The sequence below is a fragment of the Penicillium samsonianum genome (assembly GCF_028829775.1).
Source record: "Penicillium samsonianum strain IBT 33392 chromosome Unknown utg000004l_segment0_segment0, whole genome shotgun sequence".
In the NCBI taxonomy this organism is placed as follows: Eukaryota; Fungi; Ascomycota; class Eurotiomycetes; order Eurotiales; family Aspergillaceae; genus Penicillium; species Penicillium samsonianum.
Genome location: NW_026643262.1, coordinates 1,500,419 through 1,526,724, shown reverse-complemented (window position 1 = coordinate 1,526,724; position 26,306 = coordinate 1,500,419). Strand labels below are relative to the sequence as shown.

General features: G+C 48.6%; 8 protein-coding genes across 8 annotated transcripts; 4 read left to right on the top strand and 4 right to left on the bottom strand.

Moving 5' to 3' along the window:
- Positions 1–12: 12 nt before the first annotated feature.
- N7471_007494 (uncharacterized protein) lies at positions 13–360 on the bottom strand (the record flags this gene model as incomplete). The annotated part of the gene is made up of 2 exons (XM_057280213.1): positions 13–67; positions 128–360. The coding sequence occupies 2 exons, from the start codon at positions 358–360 to the stop codon at positions 13–15; spliced, it is 288 nt and encodes a 95-aa protein (XP_057134473.1).
- Positions 361–3,987: 3,627 nt separating this feature from the next.
- N7471_007493 (C2H2-type zinc finger protein) lies at positions 3,988–5,126 on the top strand (the record flags this gene model as incomplete). The annotated part of the gene is made up of 2 exons (XM_057280212.1): positions 3,988–4,598; positions 4,671–5,126. The coding sequence occupies 2 exons, from the start codon at positions 3,988–3,990 to the stop codon at positions 4,870–4,872; spliced, it is 813 nt and encodes a 270-aa protein (XP_057134472.1). The 3' UTR covers positions 4,873–5,126.
- A 3,285-nt stretch (positions 5,127–8,411) lies between these two features.
- Positions 8,412–8,810, top strand: N7471_007492 (uncharacterized protein; the record flags this gene model as incomplete). Its single annotated transcript, XM_057280211.1, has 1 exon — positions 8,412–8,810. The coding sequence occupies one exon, from the start codon at positions 8,412–8,414 to the stop codon at positions 8,808–8,810; it is 399 nt and encodes a 132-aa protein (XP_057134471.1).
- Positions 8,811–9,508: 698 nt separating this feature from the next.
- Positions 9,509–9,969, bottom strand: N7471_007491 (uncharacterized protein; the record flags this gene model as incomplete). Its single annotated transcript, XM_057280210.1, has 2 exons — positions 9,509–9,520; positions 9,586–9,969. 2 exons carry the CDS (start codon positions 9,967–9,969, stop codon positions 9,509–9,511), a joined length of 396 nt encoding a protein of 131 aa, XP_057134470.1.
- Positions 9,970–11,895: 1,926 nt separating this feature from the next.
- On the top strand, positions 11,896–14,379 carry N7471_007490 (uncharacterized protein; the record flags this gene model as incomplete). Its single annotated transcript, XM_057280209.1, has 1 exon — positions 11,896–14,379. One exon carries the CDS (start codon positions 11,896–11,898, stop codon positions 14,377–14,379), a length of 2,484 nt encoding a protein of 827 aa, XP_057134469.1.
- A 768-nt stretch (positions 14,380–15,147) lies between these two features.
- N7471_007489 (putative GTPase MTG1) lies at positions 15,148–16,324 on the top strand (the record flags this gene model as incomplete). Its single annotated transcript, XM_057280208.1, has 2 exons — positions 15,148–15,496; positions 15,551–16,324. The coding sequence occupies exons 1-2, from the start codon at positions 15,233–15,235 to the stop codon at positions 16,322–16,324; spliced, it is 1,038 nt and encodes a 345-aa protein (XP_057134468.1). The 5' UTR covers positions 15,148–15,232.
- Positions 16,325–16,516: 192 nt separating this feature from the next.
- On the bottom strand, positions 16,517–17,363 carry N7471_007488 (pre-mRNA-splicing factor ISY1; the record flags this gene model as incomplete). Its single annotated transcript, XM_057280207.1, has 2 exons — positions 16,517–17,266; positions 17,361–17,363. The coding sequence occupies 2 exons, from the start codon at positions 17,361–17,363 to the stop codon at positions 16,517–16,519; spliced, it is 753 nt and encodes a 250-aa protein (XP_057134467.1).
- Positions 17,364–18,346: 983 nt separating this feature from the next.
- N7471_007487 (type II myosin) lies at positions 18,347–25,715 on the bottom strand (the record flags this gene model as incomplete). The annotated part of the gene is made up of 4 exons (XM_057280206.1): positions 18,347–18,787; positions 18,846–25,022; positions 25,084–25,227; positions 25,278–25,715. 4 exons carry the CDS (start codon positions 25,713–25,715, stop codon positions 18,347–18,349), a joined length of 7,200 nt encoding a protein of 2,399 aa, XP_057134466.1.
- Between the last annotated feature and the right edge of the window lie 591 nt (positions 25,716–26,306).

The following is a 26,306-nucleotide window of genomic DNA, read 5'->3' as shown; positions in this document are numbered from 1 at the left end:
TGGATATGGTTATCACGAGTTACGAAGTGAAGTCTTCTGAATTTTGACTGCGCTTGATCCAGTTACTCTATATAGGAAGTTTATATCCAAAAATGATACTTAAAACTCTCGAACTCAAAGTAATAACCGCTTGTTATCTTGGATATCGGTGCCAATTTTGCTGGTGACAGTCGGATCTCCAAATAGGTGCAGAAAATCATCTTGTACTTGGAAGTCCTCGCCCATTGGTATCGAGATATCATGAGCCTGACGCAAATTGTCAGGTGTTGCCAGCTGAAGCCAGTGCAAAGCGAGAACAACAGGAAAGTAGAAACTATAATACGCAGTCTTGAACTGGACAATAATAGCGTACTTCTCCATAGAGAACCTTTCTAGATCGACTTTATCCTCAGGGGCTATGATAAGGTCACATAGCTGGCCTAGCTATGTGTTGAAAGTAGCTTCATGGAACGTCTCGATAATGTCCAGATAGGCAGGGTGATCCCTAAATTGTGACTTGAGAACTGATAACACAAAAGATTCCAGTAAAACGGCGTCGTTGATATCCATTAGACCTACATGTGGCTGCCGATACCAGCACTTTTGCCCTCGCCGTGTAATTGAACAGATCATATCATCGTAGACCAGGAAGAAAGCCTGAAGTAGCTCTGCTAACCATCCCAGTGCGCCTAAATATCTGGTTTCATAATCGTTCAAAGGTCGACCCAAAAGAATGCGGCCGATATCTAGGACCGAAATAGCCCGATTCAGCTTCCCGCACTGCGTGTTGTAGTAAAGGCACTATAGCTCAATACACTTTAATTAGTTCCAAATTTATTAGACGAAGAACGAACCTAGAGCGTTTCCATACTTCCTTGAATCGAGCGATGACTTCCTGGGGGAGATTCTTTCGGCGTACTGATTGTATTCCAGAAGGCATCCGGGATTCTTAGCCTTTTAGCTTCATGTTCGGCCTGGTATAATGCGTTCGCTGGTACTTATGATCTCAATACGTTTATAGTTCCCCGTGGTCACTTTCCTTGGTCTCCGGCTACCCATCTTCATCGGGCTAAGGCCAAAGAGGTTTAGCCTCGGACGAGTTAATACGAGACCTTACAAAGTAATGTAAATAACTATATTTAGGTGGGCCATTCCATTAAAAAATAAAAATAAAAATAAAGGTCTACCCCAAGGTTGAAACACTAGAAGACACCGATGATCCCCAACTCCATTTAAGACTTCCGGCTGGGCCCGGGGGGGATCATGCCGATCATCTTGCGCCTATCATTCTACTAGTACCGAGTCGGAGTATTAGCTGTTATTGTATTTACCGTACAAACTACTACTGGTTGCCTTTTTATTTCTATTATTTCTTTCACAACGTTTTCTCCGACATACTTTGTCCAACTAATGCAACTGCGAAACCTTCGAACAGCTTCTTAAAGGATTCCATAGCCCAGCCCCTGGCGCCAAGTCGTTTCCTCAACCATGCCTATTAAGAGAGGAAGATTGGTAACACCCCCACCCGCCTCACTTTTTCTATGCTTGACCTAAGAATTGAAGAAATTGGACTTATTTGACTGTCTTGCCCAACGCGTTGTACCGCATTTCCTACATTGTCACCTGACATATTGATGTCTCCCCTAAAAGCCCTATTCCACAAATACATAGCTAACAAGAAATGAGGGACCTAGTAACGTCAACGAATATTTACGGATAGTGTTCGATGTGTCAGGGCTACTTATTCATGGGCGAGTGGAGAAGACATGGTCGGATGATTCTCTGGAAATATTGGCTGTATTTTTTGTATAAGAATCCGATACAAAAGATACCTGTATAATTACTGGGGTGGACAGGGTCTTGATGGGCGACGGACTTTGGGAGTGATGCCGTCGGGACACCCGGCAGAACGAAACCTTGAGAATCGGGTAAAGGAAAAAAAAAAGCAGGTGGAAAACTAGTCACATTGAGTCGGAACAAAAAATGGGAGACACGTTGAGTGGCGTTGGAGAGTACGGAGTAATAGGAGGAGAAAAGAAGAAGGGCGAGAAAGAGGGGGAGAAGCGATGAGAGTGGTCAAGGGTGAAAACAAAAGAACGCCAAAAAGCACACCCAGACTCCGTACGGGCTAGATCTTGTGGACTAGATCGGATCACGTCACGGGGATTTGAATGTGTTGCAATTTGTTTGGTTTAATGATTTATTGTTTTTAGCGTTTTGGGGCTTTCTAGGTTGGTAGATCCGCCGTTGTGGGTATGGAGTAGAACAGGATTGACGTGATGAAAAGCCATCGAGATCGAACGAGATTGCCCAGGTGGGTGAAACTACTAATTATACATACTGTACTGTACACACACCGATCTTTAGGTCCTGGAAATGTGGAAATTCCCGAGTGGGTTTCTCACCCAGCCTATATGCCCAGGTGCGTAGAGATGCAGGTGCAGGCCAACACAACCCCACCCGATTCTGTAGTCTCGACCGCGGTCTCAGCTCCACAGCAAACTGAGTAGTGACAGTCAAGATATGAAACCCTTCCACCTTCCACCCCTTCTTAACACCGTCTATGTACTTGGCATGTTGGTAAAAGGCTCTGTCTAGGCCATAACACCTGTAGAAGACCGCTGCTTTTTCTATTTTTAAAAAAAAGGATTTGCCAAGGAGCGTGTTCAGAGGATATAGGACGAGTTTCAAGTTGGGAGAGTGAACACGCATCAGTAAAGTATGATCGGCGGTAATGCCGGTAGTACCCAAGGCAAGTGCTTTGAAGTATGCTATGCGGGTATATCTAGTGATGTGATTTGCCAAGAGCAGGGAGTTATAAGGGTTAATATTAGACACAGAATACACAGAACACATCTCAACTCAAATCCTTGTAGGGAATTAGCGCGGGTGATAAATGCGTTGTACGTCAGCCACACATTCGCCACAATGAAGCCACGAAAACCCCTTTCAACAATGCAGATCCTGGTACTTTCTTTTTCGGGGTTACTTTAAAGTCCCGCGGGTCTACCGTGCCTGGATCCGGGAGGACGCAAAAGTTCTCCCTCATCTCTACTGTACATACATATTCAGTCCTATAGTTTGATTTTTTTGCTTTTAAGTGAACCTATTGAACCAGCACGTAACCGGAAGAAATCACAAGGATCAACAAATTATAGATTACAATTCATATCTTAAATTCATTAATGTTCTTAACCCAAGTAATGGCCCAGGTAATGGGCTTCGTTGGACACGTGATGGAGCCCAAGCACACAATTAATTAAATAAATAAACAATGACGTGAAATAAAGTAGAACTGGAGCTTTTGTTTAACAGGGTACATCCATGGATGAGGAGTATACTCCGTATGGAGTAGGCCAACATCCACTCCATCTTCATTTTCGCTCTTAGGCGGTTCAGGGTTCAGGGTACGAGGCTGTGTGGGATGAAGAGAAGAAAAGGAGAGAGAGAGGATCGGTCCTATTGGGGGGGAGGGGGATGTGTATTACCTTACGTGTGGAGGCCAACTCGGCAGCTCATTGCCGGTACAGAGACCTCCAGAGGTTTGGCTTCGATACCTAGGTATTATTATTTCAATTTTATTTCAATTTTATTTATTTCTAAGGTTGTCTTCCGCACTCCACTAGTGCACCCGAGGGTTTGGTTACCGGAGAGCGATCCGAGCGCTACTCTGACAAGAGAGATCTTGTTTTTTGTTTTTTTGTTTTTTTGTGTGCTTTGTTCAGATCTCGCCAACATAATTGACCCGTTGCATTATGAGGGTGTCGCAGTCTACGTCTGTTACAGCCACCTTGGTGATATACCCGTGGGCATACCTATACACCCGTGACCGCACGGTGCATATTTACCCTGTCACCTTCGCGCTTTCCTATGTTCATTGACGATTTATAAATGCTCCCCCTCTCTTTCTCACGATGAAGAAACTTAGACCCAATCGACACTCCTTCAATCAAGATCCTTCTGCTTGCCCATCTTTTCTTCTGTCTATCCTGCCATCGAAAGTTGATCATGGCGCGTTTGCCGAACGACATCAACCTGGATGATTTGAGCCCCGACCTTTTCCTCGAGCTGGATTGGGTTTCTTCTGATTCCATTTATTCCCAATCGCCGCTTGGTCGTCAGCCTGCCGCTGTTGCAGAGACATCTATGTCTCCTGCAGCTCAACATGGATACGATCCGTACGAATCATTCGCGCCGGTTGGTGAACATTTCACCGCGGCATCTCCCTCGACCCAGCGACGGCCGAATCAGAATACCACACAGTATTTTGCTGCCAACAACAATAACTCTCGGGCCCTAGATACAGCTTTTGACGGCTTCATGGATCACACCACACATACCACCCCTCTCGTGGCTTCTCCCTTGACGTATCCCCGACAAAACCAGAACACCGCGCAGTATTTTGCTGCCAACAGCAATAATCCTCAGGCCCTAGCTGCAGCCTTTGACGGCTTCATGGATCACACCACACGTACCACCTCTATCGTGGCTTCCTCGCCTGGGCAGCCACCACCCTGGCAGCAGCCTTCCTACCCAGGAGTCACTGCTCTAGGTGCTGTAAGCAATGGCTTCACCAATGGTGGGATGGCCCACAGTCCTAACCACGGACTTGAACAAGTGTGAGCCATCCACCCCAGTCTCCAATGAGAAAATAGAGTCACCGGCTTACTGATAATATTCAACCATTTTAGTAACCCAGACACCATTCTTCGATGTGATTGGCCGGGCTGTACATACACTGGCACGTTCACAGTTAAGGGATCACTGAAGCGCCATCGTGATGAGCAGCATACTTCCCCGCAGTCTTTCCCTTGCCCAATATGTGGCAAGCCCTATTCCCGAAACTCTCATCTGACCTACCACCAGTTGAAGACTCACGGGATACGAGCTTGAGTTTAATGAATATGGCATTGGGATTTGTAATTTGGAGCATTGAGGTCTGTCTATGGGGTTGTATCAGCTGGCGCTATAATTGGGTTTGTTTACGGAATCGGTGCGGCGATAAGGCTAGGAATTATTGTTTCTATCGACAGGAGCACGGGATATTTAGATTTTTGGATTCATGGGATTATGGGATTATGGGATGCATGAGATATATGGGAGAATGTATACAGCTGGATGAAATATTGATATTTGCTATAGTGAACGATATCGAAGACACTTGTAAATGGTCAGATTATACCATTCTATCCATAAAACTCATTCACTGGAACTTTAGGATCGCCTAACTACTTGGTACATATGAATTGACCGAGGGCGACCACCTCTCCCATGATATGAGCTGAGGGTTCTAATCTTCTGCTTAAAATGATACGACAATGTCACTAACCCACAAGATTGTCACAGGGGGTTGTTAGAACCATTGAGAGCAATAGTTTGTGACAAGGTGCCTAACCCTTAATGTTGTGTAGGTACTTCATGCCGTTTAAATGTATTGACAAAACAAAAGCGGAGCAATCCTTTGGACTAAGCTAAGCTACTCCGAGATCCACGGATGGTGAGAGATATCCGGAGGAAGCAAAGGCACCATGGGCTCGAGGCTCGAACAAGCCTTAACAGCCCCAGTTGGGACCGGATCCACCCAATCTTGTGTTTCTATCAAGATATTTCTCCAGCTGGAGCTTCAGTCGGAGGAACCCTGCACGAGCATGGTGTTCCCTGCTTGGGTCAGCCCTCACGCCTAGGCCGGATTCAATGGGTGCTGCCGTACGAATATAGCGGGTAGTATCGAAAGGGCGAATTCCAACGGCCAGACCTCGCTGTACGCATGCTGCATGTGTTGCACATTTTCAAAAAGAACGACCAGAAAACCTGCAGTGAGTACCTCAACACCTACAGCCTCTGGAAACAGTTCTCGAAGGCTATCAGATTCAGCGGGACTCAGGAATCGCCTTAGGTTGATATATCGATCAAAGTGCCGGATGTATTCGTCGGGGGATCGGGGGGTGAGAATCCCTGTAGGAATATACTCGCAATAATCTCCGGGAAAGCAATGAATAGGCCATCTGCTGGCGAGACAGATGCTGGGGCCTTGGACTGATGTAGGGGGGAAACATCTCGGAAACGAGCTTGGAAACGATACCAGCTTGCTCGCTAGCGCACCTACTATCACCTAATGCTTTTTATGAGACAGTTTGATACATGGGTAATAAACGCCACGTTGAAGAACCTGCCTTGAAACAGGTTATGCCTTATCACATAATTGGGGTTTGTGAGACACCTGATCTTGTTTAGAGATAGATACGCGCGGTGGCGCGGGTATGTTTGATAAAACTGTACCCGGTGGCAAGTGGAGTCGAAATGCACGGCATAAGCGTATCTTGGTACCATTGAGAGGACAGTGAGAGGTCGGTAAGAGGTCATTAAAATGCCAGTAAAAGGGGTATGCTTTTCCAGGGTTAGGGAGGCGAAAGGCCCACGAGGGCACGGTGCCTCATCTGCAAGAATTACTTGATAGTAATTTAGGCGAGTGGAATCAAGTACGAGGTTGGATGGGTCCTGAACTTCCTAGATTAGACCTCCTAGATCTACTAGAAGTATCTTTTATACAGAATCCAATACAAAAGATACCTAGCTTCATCACTCTAGGCGTGGAAAACACCCGCTCTGGGATTGGTAAGCAGTGCATCGGGTGACACGGTGGAAAAAAAAGAAAGGAAAACAGAGAATATGTTGACTGAGAGAACGGAGCACACTTGGGGGCCAGTCAGTTGTGGAGACAACGAATGGAGAAGAGGTCCGAGTCCACAGATGGGAGCAGTTACGGAGTAGATCCCCGACTTTTAATTCGCTTGAAAATAACATGCGGCGTTCGCAATCACTTAGAATCCCAATGCGTCAGGTTAAATTTCTAAATGGATCCGATAGGACAAAACCTCGGCAATCTCAAATGCATTACAGTTATTTCAGTGGTAAAGCAGTTCGATTGAAAACTTTGGGACCCCCGGCTAGGGCGTTCGGGACTTTCATGGGTAACTCACAGTTTAGTGTGAAAAAGCAAGCATTGATGATTATATACTGTATTTAATACAGACACAACTCTTGGAAGTATGTATCCTACATGTGTAGAAATGTGGAAATTGTCTGGTGGGTTCTTCGCCCACCTTTTTCACCCAGCATGTACGCGTAGGGTTGGTATAGAGTCGAGAACCCCCTAGGTGCTATTGGCCCCAATCCCAACCAACGTGTTAACGGTACCTGCGTCACAATTTATACATGTCATCCACGGGCATGTCCAGTGTTTTAATACCTGAAACACTCTTTTTTCACACCGCTTGATTTTTTTTTGTGGACCATTAGCGGCTGAAATCCCCCGGGCGAATCCCCCGAGGTCGCGCTAAACCGTCCGGATTTAAATCGAAGGTTAAACTATTGGTCTTTATTAAGTACATATTCTCCCAGGAATAATGCCTTTGATTTTCTTCCCCTCATCTTTACCCGTTAAGGATAGTCTTTCTAACAGCCTTCGCTGATTATGTCCAAATATGTAAGAAAAAAGCAGGAACAATCAGAAATGGGGATAAAAAAGGGAAACAAAAATATATATATATATATATATTATATATATATAAAAAAATTCAAAATCAAAATCAAGGGAATATATTTCCGTTCCTGCCATTGCTGCCATTCCTGCCTCGGGTTTTGTCTGTTTACGCCACTTATGCACGGAAGATTATGGTGATACCTTTGGACAGAATAGGTAGTAGTTGCAGAGGGCTATCAACCAGATGTGGAGTCTAGTCTCTAGCCGCTAACTTCGGAGTACGTGAGTACATAGTCCGCCTTTCTATGCTTTAGTAATCTGTCTGTAGGCTTTCCATATCCCTAACTCGTTGTCCTATACGGAGTATGCAGTATAAAGGGGTTGCGCTTGTCCACAATTTCCCTTTTCAGATTGCCATACATCATCGGCCTAGCCCAGACGAAGACGAGGATTCCCACATTCACCTTCTACGCCCCCAACAGCCATCCCAAACCTTCTGAGCGACTCTTTACGAAATTTTTTTAAATAAATAAAGAGTAGAAAAATAAACCAAAAAAATGGTAAAAGGAAAGAAAAAGAAAGAAAAAAGAGAAATCCAGTCTCGATCTGTCCCTATCCATGTCGATAGTGTCCATAGTGTCCATAGTGACGGAGCCGCACACTTGCAACTCCCGATGATTCGTGCTGTCCAAGGAGTCCATTTCCCCCGGTAACCTGATTGACCAGCCACCCATGGACACCTCTTCCGATGTTTCCAAGTGCCGCATGCCGATCTGTTTATTTCGCTTTTTTCTCTGTTCATATTTGGGTGAAATTCTGAATTTTCCACTTCGACTTCAATAAATACCCAGGTATTCCTCTTCCCTAGCATGATGTTGCAGAAATCTGGCGGAGATTCCTTTGTTTCCTCCGTGCTTATTTGCATCTATCCTTCTATTGATAGTTGAACATGCCGTGGTCATCACATAATATGAACTCGGATATATTGGAATTACTCGCCCAGCAGGAAAAGTCTAGTTCGGGTTCCAGTTATCCCCAACCAGCGCTTGCTCGTCTTGGTGATGCCTCCACGCGGGCTTTCCCGCGGGTGTATCTCCAGCCGAATTATTTGAACAGGAACGATACACAGTATTCCATTGTCAACAACAGCAACAACGACGGCGACGCCCAGGTTGTAGCCACAGCTTCTCTCCGCCCCGCAAACCATATCACGAACACCACTCCTCTTGTGGCTCCTTTTATACGGGAACCACATTGGCAGGAGCTTCCTCAGCCAGGAGTCATGGACAATGGCGTCAACAACTACGAAAATCCCCATGTTCATCATCAGGGAGGTGAACAAGAGTGAGCTATCAACCCCCCAGTCTCCTACGAAGAAAGATAGTCACTAGTTTACTAACAATATTCAACTATCTTAGTAGTCCAGACACCATTATCCGATGTGACTGGCCGGCCTGCACATACACTGGCACGTTCACGGTCAAGGGATCACTAAAGCGCCATATTAATGAACAACACGGTCTCCCGCGTTCATTCCCCTGCACAATATGTGGCAAGTCCTTCAGCCGAAAGGCTAATAGGAAGAACCACCTGCTCAAGGTCCATAAAGTGCGAGGTTGAGGTTCCGAGACCATTCTACTGGGATGCTTGATATCAAACCACGGTTTCTACTTGCTGGCGCCTATGATTGGAAATGGTATGGAAACAGTGCTGTAATGGGGCAGGATGTATAGGAGTATGGGATGTATGGGATGTACTACTAGGGAATAATGTGTAACAGATAATGCTTGGGTAATATATAATATGATATGTATAGGATTTTATGTAGTTTTCATAACCCTTAAACAAAGCCCCTGCATTTACAAGGAGGCACAGGGAAAACAGACCAGAGATCATCTGACAAAAACCTGAGCCGAGGCTGCCAACATAGTCAATAGCACATTAGCCAGATAATCCATCTGCGCCGGGAGACCAGGCGTGGGAGATGGGCGACTGGACTCGAGTCTGTTGAAGGAAGACCCAAAAGGTGTCCACTCGGTGGAGCATTTAGAGGAATTTCTGAGTGGAAGTTAGTTTTTGTTAAGCCCAAGATGTATCCAGCGCGCGGGGGAAGTGTTTCCTACAGGAATGATTCCACCAAATCCGCAGGCCAAGCTGACAACGTTTCCAAGACCAGCGAGAACACCACCTCGGCTGTATTGGTTGGCGGTCTGGTCGAGGCACTTGAAGGTAGAGCAAGAGACCGAGCTACCAGAATTTTGGAGGTTGAACTGGTCAAGCATTTGATCGATGCAAGTGTGGAATGCCTGAGCCTCAGCCGGGGAGTACTTGTTCTGCTGGGCCTGGTACTGCTGAGGCTGTTGGTAACCCTGGCCCTGGTACTGGGGCTGGGGCTGGTACTGCTGAGCCTGCTGGTAACCCTGGCCCTGGTACTGGGGCTGCTGGTATCCCTGCTGAGCGGTGACAGCAGTGGCGAGAACGGCAATGGTAGCGAGGGAGAACTTCATTTTGACGGTTCTATTCGGAATGAGTGAGTAACAAGTCAAGTGAAATTGCCATTGGGAGACATACGGGTTGGACTTTTGTGGAAGAACTTGAGAGGCTTGGAAGAGTTGTTTTGAGATGAGATGATGAGATGAGATGATGAGTGTGAGAATTTATCTATGCTGGGTCAAGGACGAGGTATTTATAAGATTCTCACTTGATCCGGATGCCTCAATTCTTCGTGCGTAATCTTCTCAAAGCGATCAACAGATTCCAATTGAGGCATTTTCTTGCCACTCTTGCAAATAGTGCATTTGCAGCTGCACAGCTGAGCCAGCCACCGCCAGATAGTTTCCACAAGGATGAAACTGTTGGCCTGGATGTAACACAGCAGTCATCTACCTGTGCGTTCGCTACCTGCAAATAGAAGATCCGATGATCAGTAAGATGGGGTGTACTGCGAATTACAAGATCTTCAGCTCCACCTCGTAAATTGCATCCCGGACGCGTGTCTGGGTCACTGAGGACAGCTTGTTGTAATGGGAGTCCAAGACTTGCTCTGTGACGATTGTTTTGACCCACCATCCTTGGTTCTGGCTCTCGTTGGATCTTCAAGGAGATCTGTCACTTAATTTCCACTAGATAGAGTTCTACACCCAGCTCTGCGGAAGTGTCACACCTTTCATGCAATTTATTAAAGGCCATGTAGATGTTGGCTACCCAAAGCATGGATAAAGCCACAACCTATTCAGAGAAACTCGTTTAGCCTTTCTGATGTTATTGATAGTGTTCGAATATACCGGGCTCGCTGATGGTCCAAACATGCATCATATTCATGAGCAGGTGAAGCAGCGTACTTGCATATTGCATATTGCATATGTCTTATTGTTCTTGGTAAGATCTATGTTACACAAATAGTGAGCGGCGTGACGTAGGCCCACACAAATGTACTGACCGATCTTCCCTTCCTAGACACGTCGAAAATATTGCGGGGGTGGTTCGGTCACAGTTCATTATTTGTGCTCTATTATTGTGCAGTTTTCTATGTTTAGTCCAATCAGCAATCACGTTCTGCACAGGGTGTACCCCAAAAGCAAGGGTTACAGGTGGAGCTGTGCGCGGCACTTGTATGGAGCGCTCCTGTGCATGAGTTGATCTGGACAGCTGAAAATTCTAACACTCAGGGGATATGGGTTCTGCAGAAGATCCCCGTGGGGACCCGTGGACGCTAGCTGGGGTTAGATAAACTTTTCGCACCGGCCCGCCCACCGTACCCGATGAACAATGCTGAAGAATCCCCGACATTGTATGAAATGCCCCATAGTTAACTAGAGAGTTTTTATCTTACTATTTCTGTTGCCTTTTCTTTATTTTCAAAATCATTACCAATTATGTGTCCATCCAGGCTCACAAATACTATAGCTCCAGCTCCGCCATCTGTTATGCATACAAAGAAAAAGCAACATTACGCAGATCTCGACCGAGATCCACCGAGGATATGCTGGTCAGAATGCAAATACATAATTTTTATTACCTGAGAAGATCGAGCGGCACTTCAATTTTGGCAACAGATCTTCATGTTGTGCCACTTGGAAATATCAACATCTAGAGGCTGGCTGAGATCTTGTTTTTCTTTTCTTTTTTCTTATCCCTTTACGAACTTCATCCCGCGCTTGATGCAGCCACAGGTCACTTCTTTGCCTTCGCACTGTTGATCTTTTGCCCCTACTCCTGCGTTTGAAGGATGGCCCGGGGGAGAGCTGATGTAGTGGACATCACAAGACACGGTCAAGGAAACAGAGCCGGCCACTCCTGCCATTACATAGTGTATATGAGAGAGTCTGAGCATGATACAAGCCAAAGGTGTGGCTATAAGTACACTCCGTGGTACCCAGCTTTGGAACCGAACAGAATCATCTCAGCCGAAGTTCCTTGGCCATTATCCCATTATGGCAAAGATACCAAGGGCTCTCGCTTTGCTCCTGGCCATTTCTTTCGCTCAGGCTCAAAACAGTCCTCCCGGCCAGACCGCCCTTCGAAAGTACACCCTCGATGACATAGTGCCCACCCGTGATCAGGCCTCTGGACACGTCAAGTGCTGCCCTGCCGGCACCGAGTTCGACGGTCAGGGATGTGTCCTCGGCGTTCCCATCTGCCCCGATGGCAGCACCCGCGATGGGGACAAGTGTGTCTACCTTACGAAGCCCACCTGCGATACCGGATATGAGTACAAGAACGGGTTGTGCATCACTATCAGCCCCCCTACCTGTCCTTCCGGTACCATTTTGAAGGGCACCCACTGTGTCCTCGAAGGGGCTGCAAACTGCGAGGCTGGATACATTTTGCAAGGCAACGTCTGTGTTTCCCAAAGACCCCCCGTTTGCCCCAATGGCGAGCATTTCAATGGGAAGTCTTGCGCGTCTCTGGAAGGTCCAAAATGCCCGGATGGAGCTAAGCTTGAAAATGGCCTTTGTGTTGACAACAAACCTCCCATCTGCCCCAATGGAGTCTCGTTTGACAACGCTAGCTCTAGGTGCGTTTCAGAACAAGTTCCCAGCTGCCCTCCGAATACAATTCTTCAGAACAAACAATGCATTTGGGAGAGTGGCCCTGTGTGCAAGGACGGCGGTGCTTTCAATCCCAAGACTCAGTCCTGTGATATTGTCGAAAACCCACAGTGCCCTCCTGGAACAGAATTGGACGACAAGAAATGTGTCTATGTTGGCCAGCCGGAGTGCCAGCCGGGTACAACTCTTTCGATTGATAAGGCGCAGGGCAGCGCCCGTTGCTGTCCCTCAGCCATGGTCTGGGATGGGAACGTTTGCGTCACAAAGGCAATCGATGGAAAATGCCCTGATGGCAGCACCCCAATCAACAACCGCTGTGAGAAGTATTCCAACCCTCAGCCACTCTGTCCCGAAAACTACAAGTTCGAGAACACTCGCTGTGTTTGGCAACAACCACCTGTATGCCTGGGCGAATCCTACCTTGAGGGCGGCAAGTGCATCTTGGTCAGGAAGCCAGAGTGTCCTAAAGATATGCTCTTGATTGGTGCCGACTGTGTCTTGCAAGGACCTCCTTCCTGCCCTCCCAACACCAAGATGGAGGACAGCAAGTGTGTCACATATGTGCAGCCCACCTGTGATGAAGGTGCTAATTGGGATGGTAAGCGTTGTATCGTCACTGGTCGCGGCCATTGTGAGCAGGGCATTCATCAGGGAGATGATTGCATCACTGGAACTCAACCTCAGTGCAAGAATGGCGCCACATATGACGGTTCGAGATGTGTTTCGCAGCTAGTTCCGCAGTGTCCTTCAGGATCTGTTCCCAGTGATGGGTTGTGTCTTACAGGCGGTATTCCTCAGTGTCCCCCCAACACCAAGTTCCAAGATGGACTCTGTGTTCACGGTGCTCCTGGCTGTCCCACTGGCCAAGTCTTTGCCAACGGGCGCTGCGAAAGCGTTGAAACTCCCCAATGCCCCATCAATTTCTTCTGGAAGGGAGGCAAGTGCGTTCGCGTTGCTGAAGAGCATTGCGAGTCTGGTTACGTCCTCAAAGATGGCCAATGTATCTCCGGCGCCACACCTGACTGCGGAGACCTTTCTTTCAACGGCAAGGACTGCTTCAGTGGCAAGCCCCTTTGCCCCGAAGGAACCTATCTAGAAGGAGAGAGCTGCGTTTCCGTTGCCGACCCCCAGTGCCCGCAAGGCTTCAAGTTCGACGGCAAGAAATGTAGCGCTGAGAAAACACCCCAGTGTCCTCCTGGAACTGTCCATGACAAGTTCAGCCAGAACTGTGTCTCGAGCACTAAGCCCAAATGCCCTGATGGCCAGGTGTTCAATGGCAAGTTCTGTGCTATTTCCACCGGTGCTTGTATGGACTTCCAGTTCTGCCCCACTGAATCATACGGAAAGGGATGTCAACTCACTTCCCATGGTGTTGTTTGCAATGGACGTCAGGATGAACAACGAACCACTTTCCCTGTGGATCAGGTTCCTTTCACTGGAAGCCAGGGTCAAGGCAGCACGGGCTGGCGCGAGCAAATTCCTCCTATCCAACAGCACACTGGAAACCAGGGTCAGGGCAGCACGGGCTGGCGCGAGCAAATTCCTCCTATCCAACAGTACACTGGAAACCAAGGTCAGGGCAGCACGGGCTGGCGCGAGCAAATTCCTCCTAGCCAACAGTACACTGGAAGCCAAGGTCAGGGCAGTGCCGGTTGGCGCGAGCAAATTCCTCCTGGCCAACAGTACACTGGAAACCAGGGTCAAGGCAGTGCCGGCTGGCGCGAGCAAATTCCTCCTGGCCAACAATACACTGGTAACCAGGGTCAGGGCAGTGCCGGCTGGCGCGAGCAAGTTCCTCCTGGCCAACAGTACACTGGAAACCAGGGTCAGGGCAGTGCCGGCTGGCGCGAGCAACCGGCCCACTGAGAACTGCCGTTCATGGGTAGGCAAAAGGCTAGTGTAACCCTACAGTTGCTCTAATTATAACCTACCAGGCTACAATGCTAGTGCCTTTGCATTCTGTCTCCAATGAGAGTGTAAAGACTAGCCTCCTTTCTTTTGTTTTGTTATTTTCGTTATACAAGTCCGCATTAGTTGCCAAATAAGACAGTCGTTACCTATATGTTATTTGTTTTGTTTAATTAGCTAAACTCCATGGCTTATTCGATCTCTGGGATCACGCTATCATCGTAGAAAGAACCGTGGAACTCGCGCTCGGCCACCGAACGTACTAGTATGGGGAAACACCAGACCCGCGCCAAATTGTTAGGAGCACGGTTGACGAAACCTCTGAGCATGAGGTTTCGGTTGAGCTTGTACTTGAATTAGAGGGCAAAGCCATGCTCGCGCAAAAAAAAAAAAAAAAAAAAAGACTCGAACCAGAATGAATGTAGCTTAGGGCTCAGAAAAGCCCTAAAGAGATGAACAATATGGCGGCATAGCCTCATGGCATCATGATATAGGCATCAAGCCGGACCATTTGCCTTATGAAGGCATAATCTTAATTTGTTTATCCGAAGAGGTTTGAAAATCCTTAGCCCATCGTGAGGAATGTACGTACGTTGTTGCAATTATATATATCGACACGATTCACCCCGAGCTGGTATTCACCGCCCGCCCTTCCGCCTAGACATTTTGACGGATTTTTTTGTTGCGTTCCGCGGACCGGATATTTTATTTCTTCGATCATCCAGTCCCTCAAGATCGATCGTCCACAGCTCCGATTAAGATGAATCGCATTTCACCGGACTGAACAATACTCTCCCTTCAACGAGCTGCAATGGCCCAGTTTGTTCCCCGCAATGCATTCCCCCATTATGGGGCCATTCCAAGGTCCTATTTCTTAGGACATCACAGGGCTGGTCTGACCAAGATGAAGAGCATGCTCTCAACTATCGACTATGTTGTTGAGTGTCGTGACTACCGAGCCCCCGTGACCTCGATCAACCCCATGTTCGAGGAAGCTTTGGGCGAGTTGCGCCGACTAGTTGTCTACACTAAGAGAGATCTGGGAAGCATTCCCAAATCATCTGCGCAGAAAATAGTAAGTATTTTTCTCTACCATGGAGCCAGATAATAGACCTTTGTTGGATATCAGTTAACACAGCCGCAGACAGAACGCAAATTACAAAGTTTTGATCCAAAGAGCGCCGTGTTCTTCACCAGCTCATCCTCCCGCCCAGATGTCAGCCAGATCATCAAACACCTTCGAACCGATGCCGAAGCCCCCGATAAGTTAGTAGGCTGTCGAGTGTTAGTTGTCGGAATGCCCAATGTTGGCAAGTCAACACTGATCAACAACCTGCGCAACTCAGGCACGGGCAAAGCCAAGGCTTTGAAAACCGGACAGCAGCCCGGTATCACACGGAAGATCGCCACGCAGGTGAAGATCATCGACCGCGAGAACGGGTCACATGTCTACGTTCTGGACACGCCGGGAGTGTTCATGCCGTATGTCCCGGACGCGGAGAATATGCTCAAGCTGGCTCTCTGTGGTTGTGTCAAGGACAATGTCATTTCAGCGATCACTCTCGCGGACTACTTGTTGTATCATATAAACATGAATGATCCGACAGTATACAAACGCTGGTCGGAACCGACGAATGATGTGGTTCCGTTAATAGAAAGTTTCGCGCGCCAAACTGGCCTGCTTGCAAAAGGCGGAGTCCCAATGATGGACGGGGCCGCACTTCTTTTTATACAGAAGTGGAGGCAAGGAGAGCTGGGTCGATTTTTGGTGGACGACCTAAAAGCAGAGGAACAACGACGGGAAGACCCTACGCATACACCGCGCACCATGAGCATGACGCAGGCCTTGAGGGTAGAAAGGACGACTCGAAAGAACAAACCAGATGCAACTAGCAGCCTGTAAAATACTGTACATATAATGAATCTGCCTCTTGGGAATATTGGTGGATATTTTGGAAATAATAATCAAGTGAAGTCATTACGAACAAACGGAGGATGATGCTTGAAATATGAAGATCTTGCAGAAGCACCTGTAACGCCCAACCCAAGCAAAGGACAGAAATGGAAGCAAGGAATCCTGGACGAAGTGTCTAGATCAAGAGATCTTGTCCAGAAGGCGGCGGCGCCGCCTATCCACAAGCTCTTCCTGGACCTCATCCAGCGTTGGGAGTCTCCATTCCACCCCGTCTCCCGCATCACCAGGTAGAGATTGCCAGCCATCTTCAGCATCATCCTCTCCTTGATGGCGCAGGTGTTCAACAGACTCCTTCTCCTTCTGCTTCTCAAACGCCAATAACGTGCCATCTTCTTCATCAAGACCGTAGCCGAAGTAGTTGGCATCGACCTTCCTCGTCGCAATATCGCCACCACGGCCAGACACAGCCTCTTCCTCCGCCGGTCCTTTCGCACGAGTAATTGCAGCCTCGATCATTTCTTTGACACCAGGTAGATCCCGGGCACGGCCGTAATATTTATAGCCTCTGCCTCCGCCGGGGATCTCGCGCCCTTCATCATCGTAAAGCCGGTTGGATCCACGCATGTAGTTCGGTCCGCCCAGGTTGCGAATCTGCATTTCCCACGCCCATTTTTCCCGCATGAGCTTGTTGATCTCATCGTTGAGATCGCGGATCTGGTAGTCGCTCAAACTTTGCACATGGATGCGTGATACTTTGCGCGAAATTTCTTTGACGACTTGTCCGCGCCAGCGCTCGCATACTGGCACCGTGTCGATGGATGTGATCGCCTTGGGGCGTCGTGTTCGTGAGATGTCAATGATTCCGAGGTCGGCTGCTTGCTGCGCTCGGAAGCGGAACAGCATCGACTGTGCTTTTTCACTGTTGCGTGCCTGTTACATAGCGCGGGCTTCGGTTAGCAAAATGTGACTCGAGTTGGATATAGGGATTTCCTCGTGGATTTGAGTTGAGAAGGGCGAGTCTCACCATTGTGAAGAATTGACCAAGTCAGCGACCCGAAGAAGTCGGGTATCGTGGGCGTTGGCAAGGAAGAAATCCGGAGAGGAAATCATGAGCTTGACAGCTTGAAGTGAGGTTGCGCGCTAATTGCCGCTTGCCGCGCGGATATCACGTGCCTTTTTTCCATATATCATCAACGTCAATCAACCATTCAACGGCTATGTATGTTTAGTTTGTTGGCGCTTTGGAGTATATAATTTACAAGAATAGTCGGTCGCTTATGCGCCCTCTGTCCTTGACGACCCAAGACTTCATTGATCTGAACTATTTGGACCAAGATGGTATTAGGCATGTTAGTTGTAAGAGCCCTCCGATATGCTTTTTGGATGTTCTTTTTATATGTCTTCTTAGGTGTATACGAAGGCGGTAAAAAAAGCATACTTTGTGCAAGAGACTTTTCTATGTATAATTTTTGCAAAGTTTCCCATAGCCTTTCACTAATACTATGGTTTTATTCGCAACCAACAGGTTGTGTTATAAGAAACAACTCGCTTCCAAATCATCTACAGGCCCTTGTCCAAGCTGTAGGTGAGAATAAGGAAAAATTATATAATTCCAAGTTATGTTAATCCGTCATCTAAAGAGTATAGGCAATGTCATCCGGCATTTGGGATGGTAGATTTGATGGAAATCAGAGAAAAGAAAGAAGACTGGAGACAAATGGAGGGTTTGGTGAGTTGTTACATCATCATCATTGTAGATAGCCTAGTCCACCCGTGGAGCATATTTACTCATGAACACAAAACTGAAACAAAAATGAAACGCCGGAGAATAGAGACCAAGGGATAAAAGCATGGCCTTTCAAACAATATGAACAAGCCAAGGCCAGCAGAAAAAGACTGGAACATCCCTTTCCCAAATGCAAATAAACCTCATTAACACAAAACATCCATCCATAATCAATGTTACAACTCCGAGCAGGATCAGCCTGCTAAACATAACTTAAGTCCTATTCACAAAAAGCCCTTTGTGTTGCTGGGTTGCCGTTGGGGAATGTCATTAGATCCATAGACAGCACTCCCGCGACGACTTCCGGCATCACTGAAGGGTACGGCACCACGGCCAATAGTACTGCCTCGCTCAACGCGCAGGGCCTTCCAGCCCTCCAGCTCGCGCTCCAGTCGCAATGCTTTCTCACGCTCCTCGCGGAGATCTCGCTCGGCGCGGCGGGCCAGCAGCTGGGCATCTGAGTCGTTATGCTGGAGCTCCTCGATGTTGCGAAGGAGCCGTTCAATCTTGTCCCGAGCTCTGTTGACATCGTCATTCAGCTGGGTGTTCATCTTGTCCCGCCTGTCAATCTGGGATTGGAGGTCCTTGACGGTGCGGTCAACATTGCGAAGAGAGCGCTGCTCGGAGCTGTGCTTGCTCTCCTGGTCTTCGAGGTGGGTTTCAAGCTAAATGGCCAGGTTAGTGCGAAAGTCACAAAATTGAGCATGGAATCCTTTAACTTACCTCCTTAATTCGCTTATGCAAGAAGCGAACATCCTGGCTACCAGAGGAATAACTCTTGGTTTCGAGATCGACACACCGGAGCTGGGCCTCCTTCAGCTGCTTCTCAACTGCCGCCTTGTCCTTGAAGAGTTGGGCATTGGCCTCCCGCTCAGCAGTGACCTCCTTCTGCATTTCAGTTGCCAGGGCGTCTGCACGGCGCATCTTACCAACCGCAGCGGCAGAAACATCTTCCTGCTGCGCGATTCTAGACTTGAGCTCAAGAAGCTCACGGTCCATACTGGCAGCGTTCCGCATAGATGGGCTTTCGCCCTTGGCAAGGTCCTCAAGGCGCTCGCCGGCTTCGGCCAATCGACCTTCCAGCATCTTCTTGTCCTTCAGAAGCAGATCACGCTCTGCTTGAACGTCCTCAACGGAGGTCCGGAGGGTGCGCACCTGGGACAAAAGTGAAACAACCTTGCTCTGAGCCTCGTTGTGTGCGTTGACAGCTTCGTCACGAGAGTTGGTGACATCCTGCAGAACGACATCCATGCGAGATTTCTCCTTAGCCCATGTTGAGCTATTGAGAACTTCGTTGTCCCATTTGCTGCGAAGGTCTTCCAACTCCTCACGGAGACGGGAAGTCTCGCCACGACCGTTGAGGACACGCTCACGTTCCATCTCGAGCTCGTTGTTGAGGGTAGAGAATTCTCTCTGGTACTTTTGTCGAGTTTGTTCCATGGAGGTCTCCTTGTCCTCAAGATCAATCGCGCGCTGGTTGCGGTAATCTTCAAGTTCATTCTGGAGACGTTGCTTAGCCTGCAGGGCACCTTGGAGCTCTGCAGCTTGGTCCTCCATCCGAGCCTCGAGGGACTGTGCCTGTCGCTGCAAGTCCTCAACAAGTGCGTCCATCTCCTTGCGCTCGGACATAATCTGAGCACAGGTTTCTTCGGCCTCCTGGCCTTGGGACTTGGCGAACTGCTCGGCACGTGAAGCCTTCATAACCGCAATTTCGGCCTGCTCGAGCTTGTTGAAGTACTCATCGGAACGACTCTTGTACAACATGAGGCTTGACTCTAGATCAGCCGACCTCGACGACTCTGCGTCTAGGCGAATCTGGAGATCCGAGAATTCTTGAAGAAGCTGGTTACGGCTAACTGCATCTTGGTCTCTGCCAACCTGCAGTTCTTGCGCCTCGGAACGGGCATCACGAAGTTCAACCTCCAACGTAGCTCTGGCGCGCTTCAACTTTTCGAAGTGAGCCTTGGCATCACCAAACTCACTCATGGTCTCATTGTGAACCTTGAGGAGTGAGCGCCTAGATTGCTCTTGCGAGTTAATAAGGTCATAAAGTTCTTCGTGCGATTTAGCTTGAACGTCGCGGAGGGACAATTCTCCGGAGCGGATGCTACGCTCCAATGATGAAACCTTCTTGGAAGAATCGTCGAGCTGGTCGTGCAGACGGCCATTCTCTCGCTCGAGAAGTTGCATGCGACGAATTGAAGGGCTTTCATCCTGCCAGATATCCGCGGTGGGAGTCGAGCGCCCAAGCTGGCTCTGGAGGTGCTTGTTCTGCATCTCGGTCATCTGAAGCTTATTCTGAAGTTCTTCAAGCTCGGCGGCTGCATCCATCCGCCTTTGGTAGCCCTGTGTGTCCACTGTTCGGTCGGACCGCGCGGAGTCATTTGGTGCTTCGAAGACATTGTAGCGTCGATTGGGCGTAGTGGGGTTAGAATATCTCTTAACAGCATTTTCTGAGTTCTTTCTGAGATGAGCCGGAGTACGGTTGTTGGTCACTTCGTTTTGGTCGATCTCCTCGAGCAAAGCGCGCTTGGAGGATGAATATTTGGTATCGAGCTCCTTCATTTCATCCGCATGGCGTCTGCGCATTTCAGCAAGTTGGCTCTCCGCTCTCGCGTATTTCTCCTCAGTGACTCCAAGCTTGTTCTGAACAGTTTCAAGGACTTGGGCCAGATCAACTTGCTTGGAGAGGTGTGGCTGAACAGCCTCCCACGATTGATTTGGCTCAGTAGCCTCAGGCTCGAACACCTTGTGCAATAGGATCAATTGGCGGTGTAAGTCCTCGATTTCCTTGTTCGCTCTATCAAGGGTACCCTGGGTTTGACGGGTATTAGCTTGGGCTTGATTGCGAAGTTGTCGTTCGGTTTCGAGCTTCCGATTGGCCTCTGCTAGTTGCAGATTTGCTGTTGAAGCAGCTTTTTCAGCATTACGACTGGTCTTGTGTTCACGATTGACCTCATGATTCAAATCCTCCAAGCTCAACGACAACTTCTCTTTCTGCTTCTCCAAGGACGTAATCATGACCTGCGAGTCTTCCACTTGACGACTCAATTTCTTGGTCTCCTCGTCGAGCCTGGCCTTCTCCTTTTGAAGATTGGTCAAACGGAGTCGATTGCTATCACTGGCCTTTGAGTTTGATCGGGCGATGTCCAGGTTCTTTTGCTGAATCTTGGTCAAAAGGGATCTGTTATCGTTTTCGGACGCCGTCAGCCTGCCTCTGAGAGTCACGAGCTCTCGTTCAAGACGCTCCTTGTGCTGATCATGGCGCAGACGGAAGTTGTCTGATTCAGAGATTGAATGCATGAGCTCTTGAATCCGCTCCGAGAGGTGTGATCGTTCTGTTTCAACCTCCTCAAGTTGGCGAGCCTTTTCCTCGAGGTCCTTGCGTGAACTTGTCATGCGCTCCTCAGCCTGAGTCATAATCTTTCGTTCAATCTCGGCTTCGGCATTCATGCGGGCAGTTTCAGCGTCCGTAAACCTCTCGCGGAGCTTAATCAATTCGCCTTGCAGTTCTTTCCTTGTTGTTTCTGCCGCAACTCGCGCCTCCGTAGCGCGACGCAAACTATCTTGCTGGATGTACATCTCTTTCTCGATCGTAATCTTAGAGTCGTTGAGCGTCTCATATTTCTGAGTCAACTGTGCAAGATTGTGTTCGGAAAGCATTTGCACGTCATCTCGTGACTGGCGTTCTCGGCTGAGGTCGGCCTGAGCCTGGAAGAGCTGGCTCTTGAGGTCATTTACCTGTTGCTCTAGCAGCTTCCTGCTCTCTCCAGCCTCGGCGTCCTCGGATCTCTTATTCTCCAGCAGATTCTTGAGGTCCGCGGCTTCGCGTTGAAGTTGAGTCTGTTCAGAGCGCATGGCATCTCTTTCGGCTTGTACCTCGCGGAGTCTAGATTGCATGTTGTCGTGGCGTGCCGCAAGGGAAGTCTTTTCGGATTCAACGCTTTTCTTTTCTTCCTCGTGCTTCTGAACGTCATTTCGAAGAACTGCGATCTCGCTCTCCTTTCGACGAAGCAGATCTTCGTAGCCCGTAGAAGTACTCGAGAGTTCGGAAATCTGATCACGAATTGACCTGTTCTCTTCGGAAAGATCACGAATTTGTTTCTTAGATTTGTCGAGTTCCTTAGAAGTGTTTGCGAGCTTGATATCAAGATCTTGATCGGTTTTCAACAATTTGGCTTCCAGGTCTTGGAGCTTACGATCTTTCAAGCTGAGGTGGCTTTGGAGCATCTTGATCTCCTGGCCCAGTTCTTGAATTTGGCCGTTCTTTCCAGAGAACTGGGTCTCCGTTTCAGAAAGCTTGCTGTCAAGTTCCTTGACTTGAGATTGCAGACTGTTCTTTTCTGACTCGAGTTGCTGAATGATCAAACCGGCCTGTTCCAGCTGGGTGATCCGAAGTTGCAGCTGGTCGTCGATCTTCCTCTTCGCATCGACCAATTCATCCAGTTGCTCTTCAAGGCCTTCCTGGTCGGCGATTGCACCGGCAAGTTTCTCGGCAAGCTCCACTTCTCTGTCTTGCAGTCGCTTGAAAATCTCCTCCTTGTCCAATGCAAGTGCACGCTCACTTTCCAAGGTATGCTGTATCTTCTGAATCTCGATCTCCGTCCGACGTCTTTCTTCGTCCAGCTTGTTGCGATCCGCAAGATCCTGTTTCATCTTGGCTTCGAGTTGTTGGATTTTGTCGTCACGCTTTTTGACCTCCTTCGCATTCCTCGTATCGCCCAGCAGGGGCTTCATTCTTGAGAACATACGCCACCATGGGCTCCCCTTCAAGTCTAGGTAAGCGTGGAAGTTCTGTTGGATGATCCTGGTTGCCTCCGCGCGGTAGAGGCGCTTGTTGGAAATGCGGCGCTGGACAAATCCTCGTGCCACAGACTGGAACTTGGTCATTATAGTTCGGATGAGTTGGTCACGTTTCTCTTCTAAATCGGCCAGAACACCTGCTCTGAAGAAAACTTTTGTTCGACCAACCCGGTACCAGCCCCGATCCATGCCGAGTTTTTCCAGCATAGTGCGGGCAACACTCTGCCCCTCCAAATACCCCTTCGGCATGTTTTGGCAAAGGACCTCATAACGCTGTCGGAACTCTGTGAATGGCAAGCGGTTCGGGAATCCAGTACGAGCGATTCTGATGCCTTCCAGGACACCGTTGCATCGCAGCTGGTCTAATACCAATGGAGCGTGCAGCATCTTTGGCCGCTTCTTATGATTAGGCAGGATACAACGGACGAAATGAGGGTGGGTCGAGTGAAGCTGAGCCATCAAACTAGATAGCTGTTCCTTGTGTCTTTGGGCGACTGTGCGGAACAAGCCCTTCTTGACACGGCTTCTGGGATGATTGCCACCATCCTCCTCTGAGTCTGCACAGTCAGAGAACAGATGCGCTACGTGCGGTGCTTTCGAGGCGGCCAACAGGCGTGTGATATTGTCGTTGAGCGGATCCTTGTTCTTCTCAAGCCAATCACTCGTGTTGTACTCAACTTCCGCGGCGTAATGGGTGAGAATGAAGCCCTGGTTGAGACGAGAGGCACGGTACTTTGGAGTCTTGCGGTCCCAAAGGCCATGGAGCTTTTCTGTGAATGATTTGTCCGTAGCTTTGGGCATCACACAATCCTCGTCAAGACAAGAGAAGATACCAATGGGGTTGGTCATCTCAATGAGGTCAATGGTTGGCTGCAGGTCCTTCCCGAAGTCGATGAATTGCCACTCAATCTGCTCCCTCGCGTATTCTTCTTGCTCAAGAACAAACATATGATGGTTGAAGAATTGCTGAAGCTTCTCGTTCGTGTAGTTGATGCAGAGTTGCTCGAAACTGTTATTATCGAAAATCTCAAATCCAGCAATATCAAGGACCCCGATGAAATAGTTGTCGTCGCTGGCCATAGACCGACCAAGCTGGCCGTTGATTCTAGCAACAAGATTTCCAAATCCGCGCTCATAGATACCCTTTGAGAGGGCATCTAGGGCCATGCGGACCTGGTCTGGCGTCTGTACCTTCTCCACCCATTCACGGCCGGCCTTAACGCGTGGATGCAGAAGACCCTTGACAAAAGCTTCGGCCTCGATACCAAGAAGGTAGCAAGCCTTTTCCATGCTAGAGTATCCCTCAGGCGCCAGAGTTGCCTGGTCTGCCCGCACACTCGCTTTCGCAACTCCCACATTTCCTAAGTGCAAGACAGCAGCGATGGTCCGCAGGATACAGAGCTGATCCTCCTCGTCGAAGTCCATTACATGGAAGGCTTCGATTAACGAGTTCCATTCTTCCTGGTCAGAGACGCCGACGATGGAGTCATTTCCATCTCTCGTATAGGCAAAATCCTCGATCTGAAGGTCCGCTAGAAGAAGCTTCTCACGTGTCTTGCGGTCCGCGCCCTGGAGAAGCTGATAGAAAACGTGATAGTTTCGCTCGTTGGGGTTAGGCTTGACGACTCTTGATTTCTCGAGCAGATACCAATCGATCCAAGCTCCAGAAATTTGGCCTGAGCGCGAGAACTCAATGCGAATAAACTTTCCGAACCGGGAGGAGTTGTGATTTCGGACCGTTTGGGCGTTACCAAAGGCTTCAAGGATAGGGTTGGCTCGTAGAATCTGTTGCGAAAGACCGGTGAGTTGCTTCGCTCCAGACCGGCCATAAGGCGTATCAGAAGTGGCGACAGCAGCGAGGTACTGGATAACCTTCTTCGTATTTTCTGTTTTACCCGCACCAGACTCTCCTGTTACAAGGATGCTTTGATTTTGGCCCTCCTCGACAAGATTCCGGAAAGCCTCATCTGCCATGGCAAAAATATGAGGTCTGGTCTCCTCTCTCCCGCGGCCCTTGTACATTTTGATGTACTCATTGGTGTAGATTGGTAGTGGACAGTACGGGTTGATTGTTACCAGGAAAAGTCCAGAATAAGTCTATACAGTCAGCAAGTCAGTTTCAATCACGGATTTTTGCGTGCTTTCGGGTATGACGAACATAGATTAGGTCTGACTGATATCTGGTATGCAGGTTATGCACCACAGATGCCTCGTTCAGATGTGTGAGTTCTGCCATATCATCTGCCTTGTCAAACTTGGCAGGATTGACTTTGTCGACCTGATCCGCATCTAGCTCTCGTTGCTATTCCAGTGTCAGCGCATTCTATCTTCTCAATGGGATTACATCCATACATCGCCATCGTCGGTCTGCACCAACAGCTGCCCTCCTTCAGATTCCTCCAGAACCAGCCCGCGGACAAAGGCCTTTTCAGGGTCTCGTAGCCACACATATTTGTTCCCTGAAAAGTCATTCTCTCCTTCGAGTCCACGAATCTGATCCGCTCCCCGTCGTAGTTCCTCAGATTTGATAAAACTTGGCGCAAATGTTCCGGAGGAAGGACTGTTCTTTGCAGAGTTCGATCGCTCGCGATTTCCGCTTAGTGATAATGTTGGCGACAACTGTGACACGGATGTGTTGCGCAGATGACCTCTTGCCGACTCCAGCCCATGGGATGGTGTAATGATCGCAGATTTGGGCCTCGCTTGTGGTGAATGTGTTCCTTGTGAAGACGATGGACGTGCAAATAGACTGGCACGCTTTGGCGAGCCGTTTAATTGGGAAGGAAGCATAGTGATCGTGGTTCAATGGGACATTATTTGAGCGCAGCAATCGTTATCATGGCCGAGATTATTGCCGCAATCTTAGTTGTAAATGTAGTGGAGGTGAGTGTAATGGAACATGCAAGACAAAAGAAGTCAAGTAAAATACAATTAAGAGAGGTGTGAAGTTGGTGAAAAGTTGGAAGAAAAGGCAAGATGTTCGAAGTGACGCACCCCAATGTCCATGATGTTTGTTTACTCTGCGTTCCTCGGGCGCCCGCCGATCTCAGTTGGTCCGTGCGTATATCACGTGAGATACTCGATCATTTTTGTCAATGAAGGCGCTTAGACCTTAGAGACAACCGCGTATCTCGATTCTTCTCGAGTTCAACATCTTCATCCATCTCTTTTTCGTTCTATAAGCCGAGATCCACAGTCGCACAACCCTTTCTTGTTTCTATATCGTTATCAGATCATTATCACCCCTCACAGCGACTCCTAAATTGAAGTTCTGCGCATCCTTTTCCCGAAGACCTACCAGTGCCTCTCCACCTGCTTAATCCTTCAAGACATCATGAGATTTGGTCTTTGAAATCGCAACCTCTCTCCAACGCCAACCTT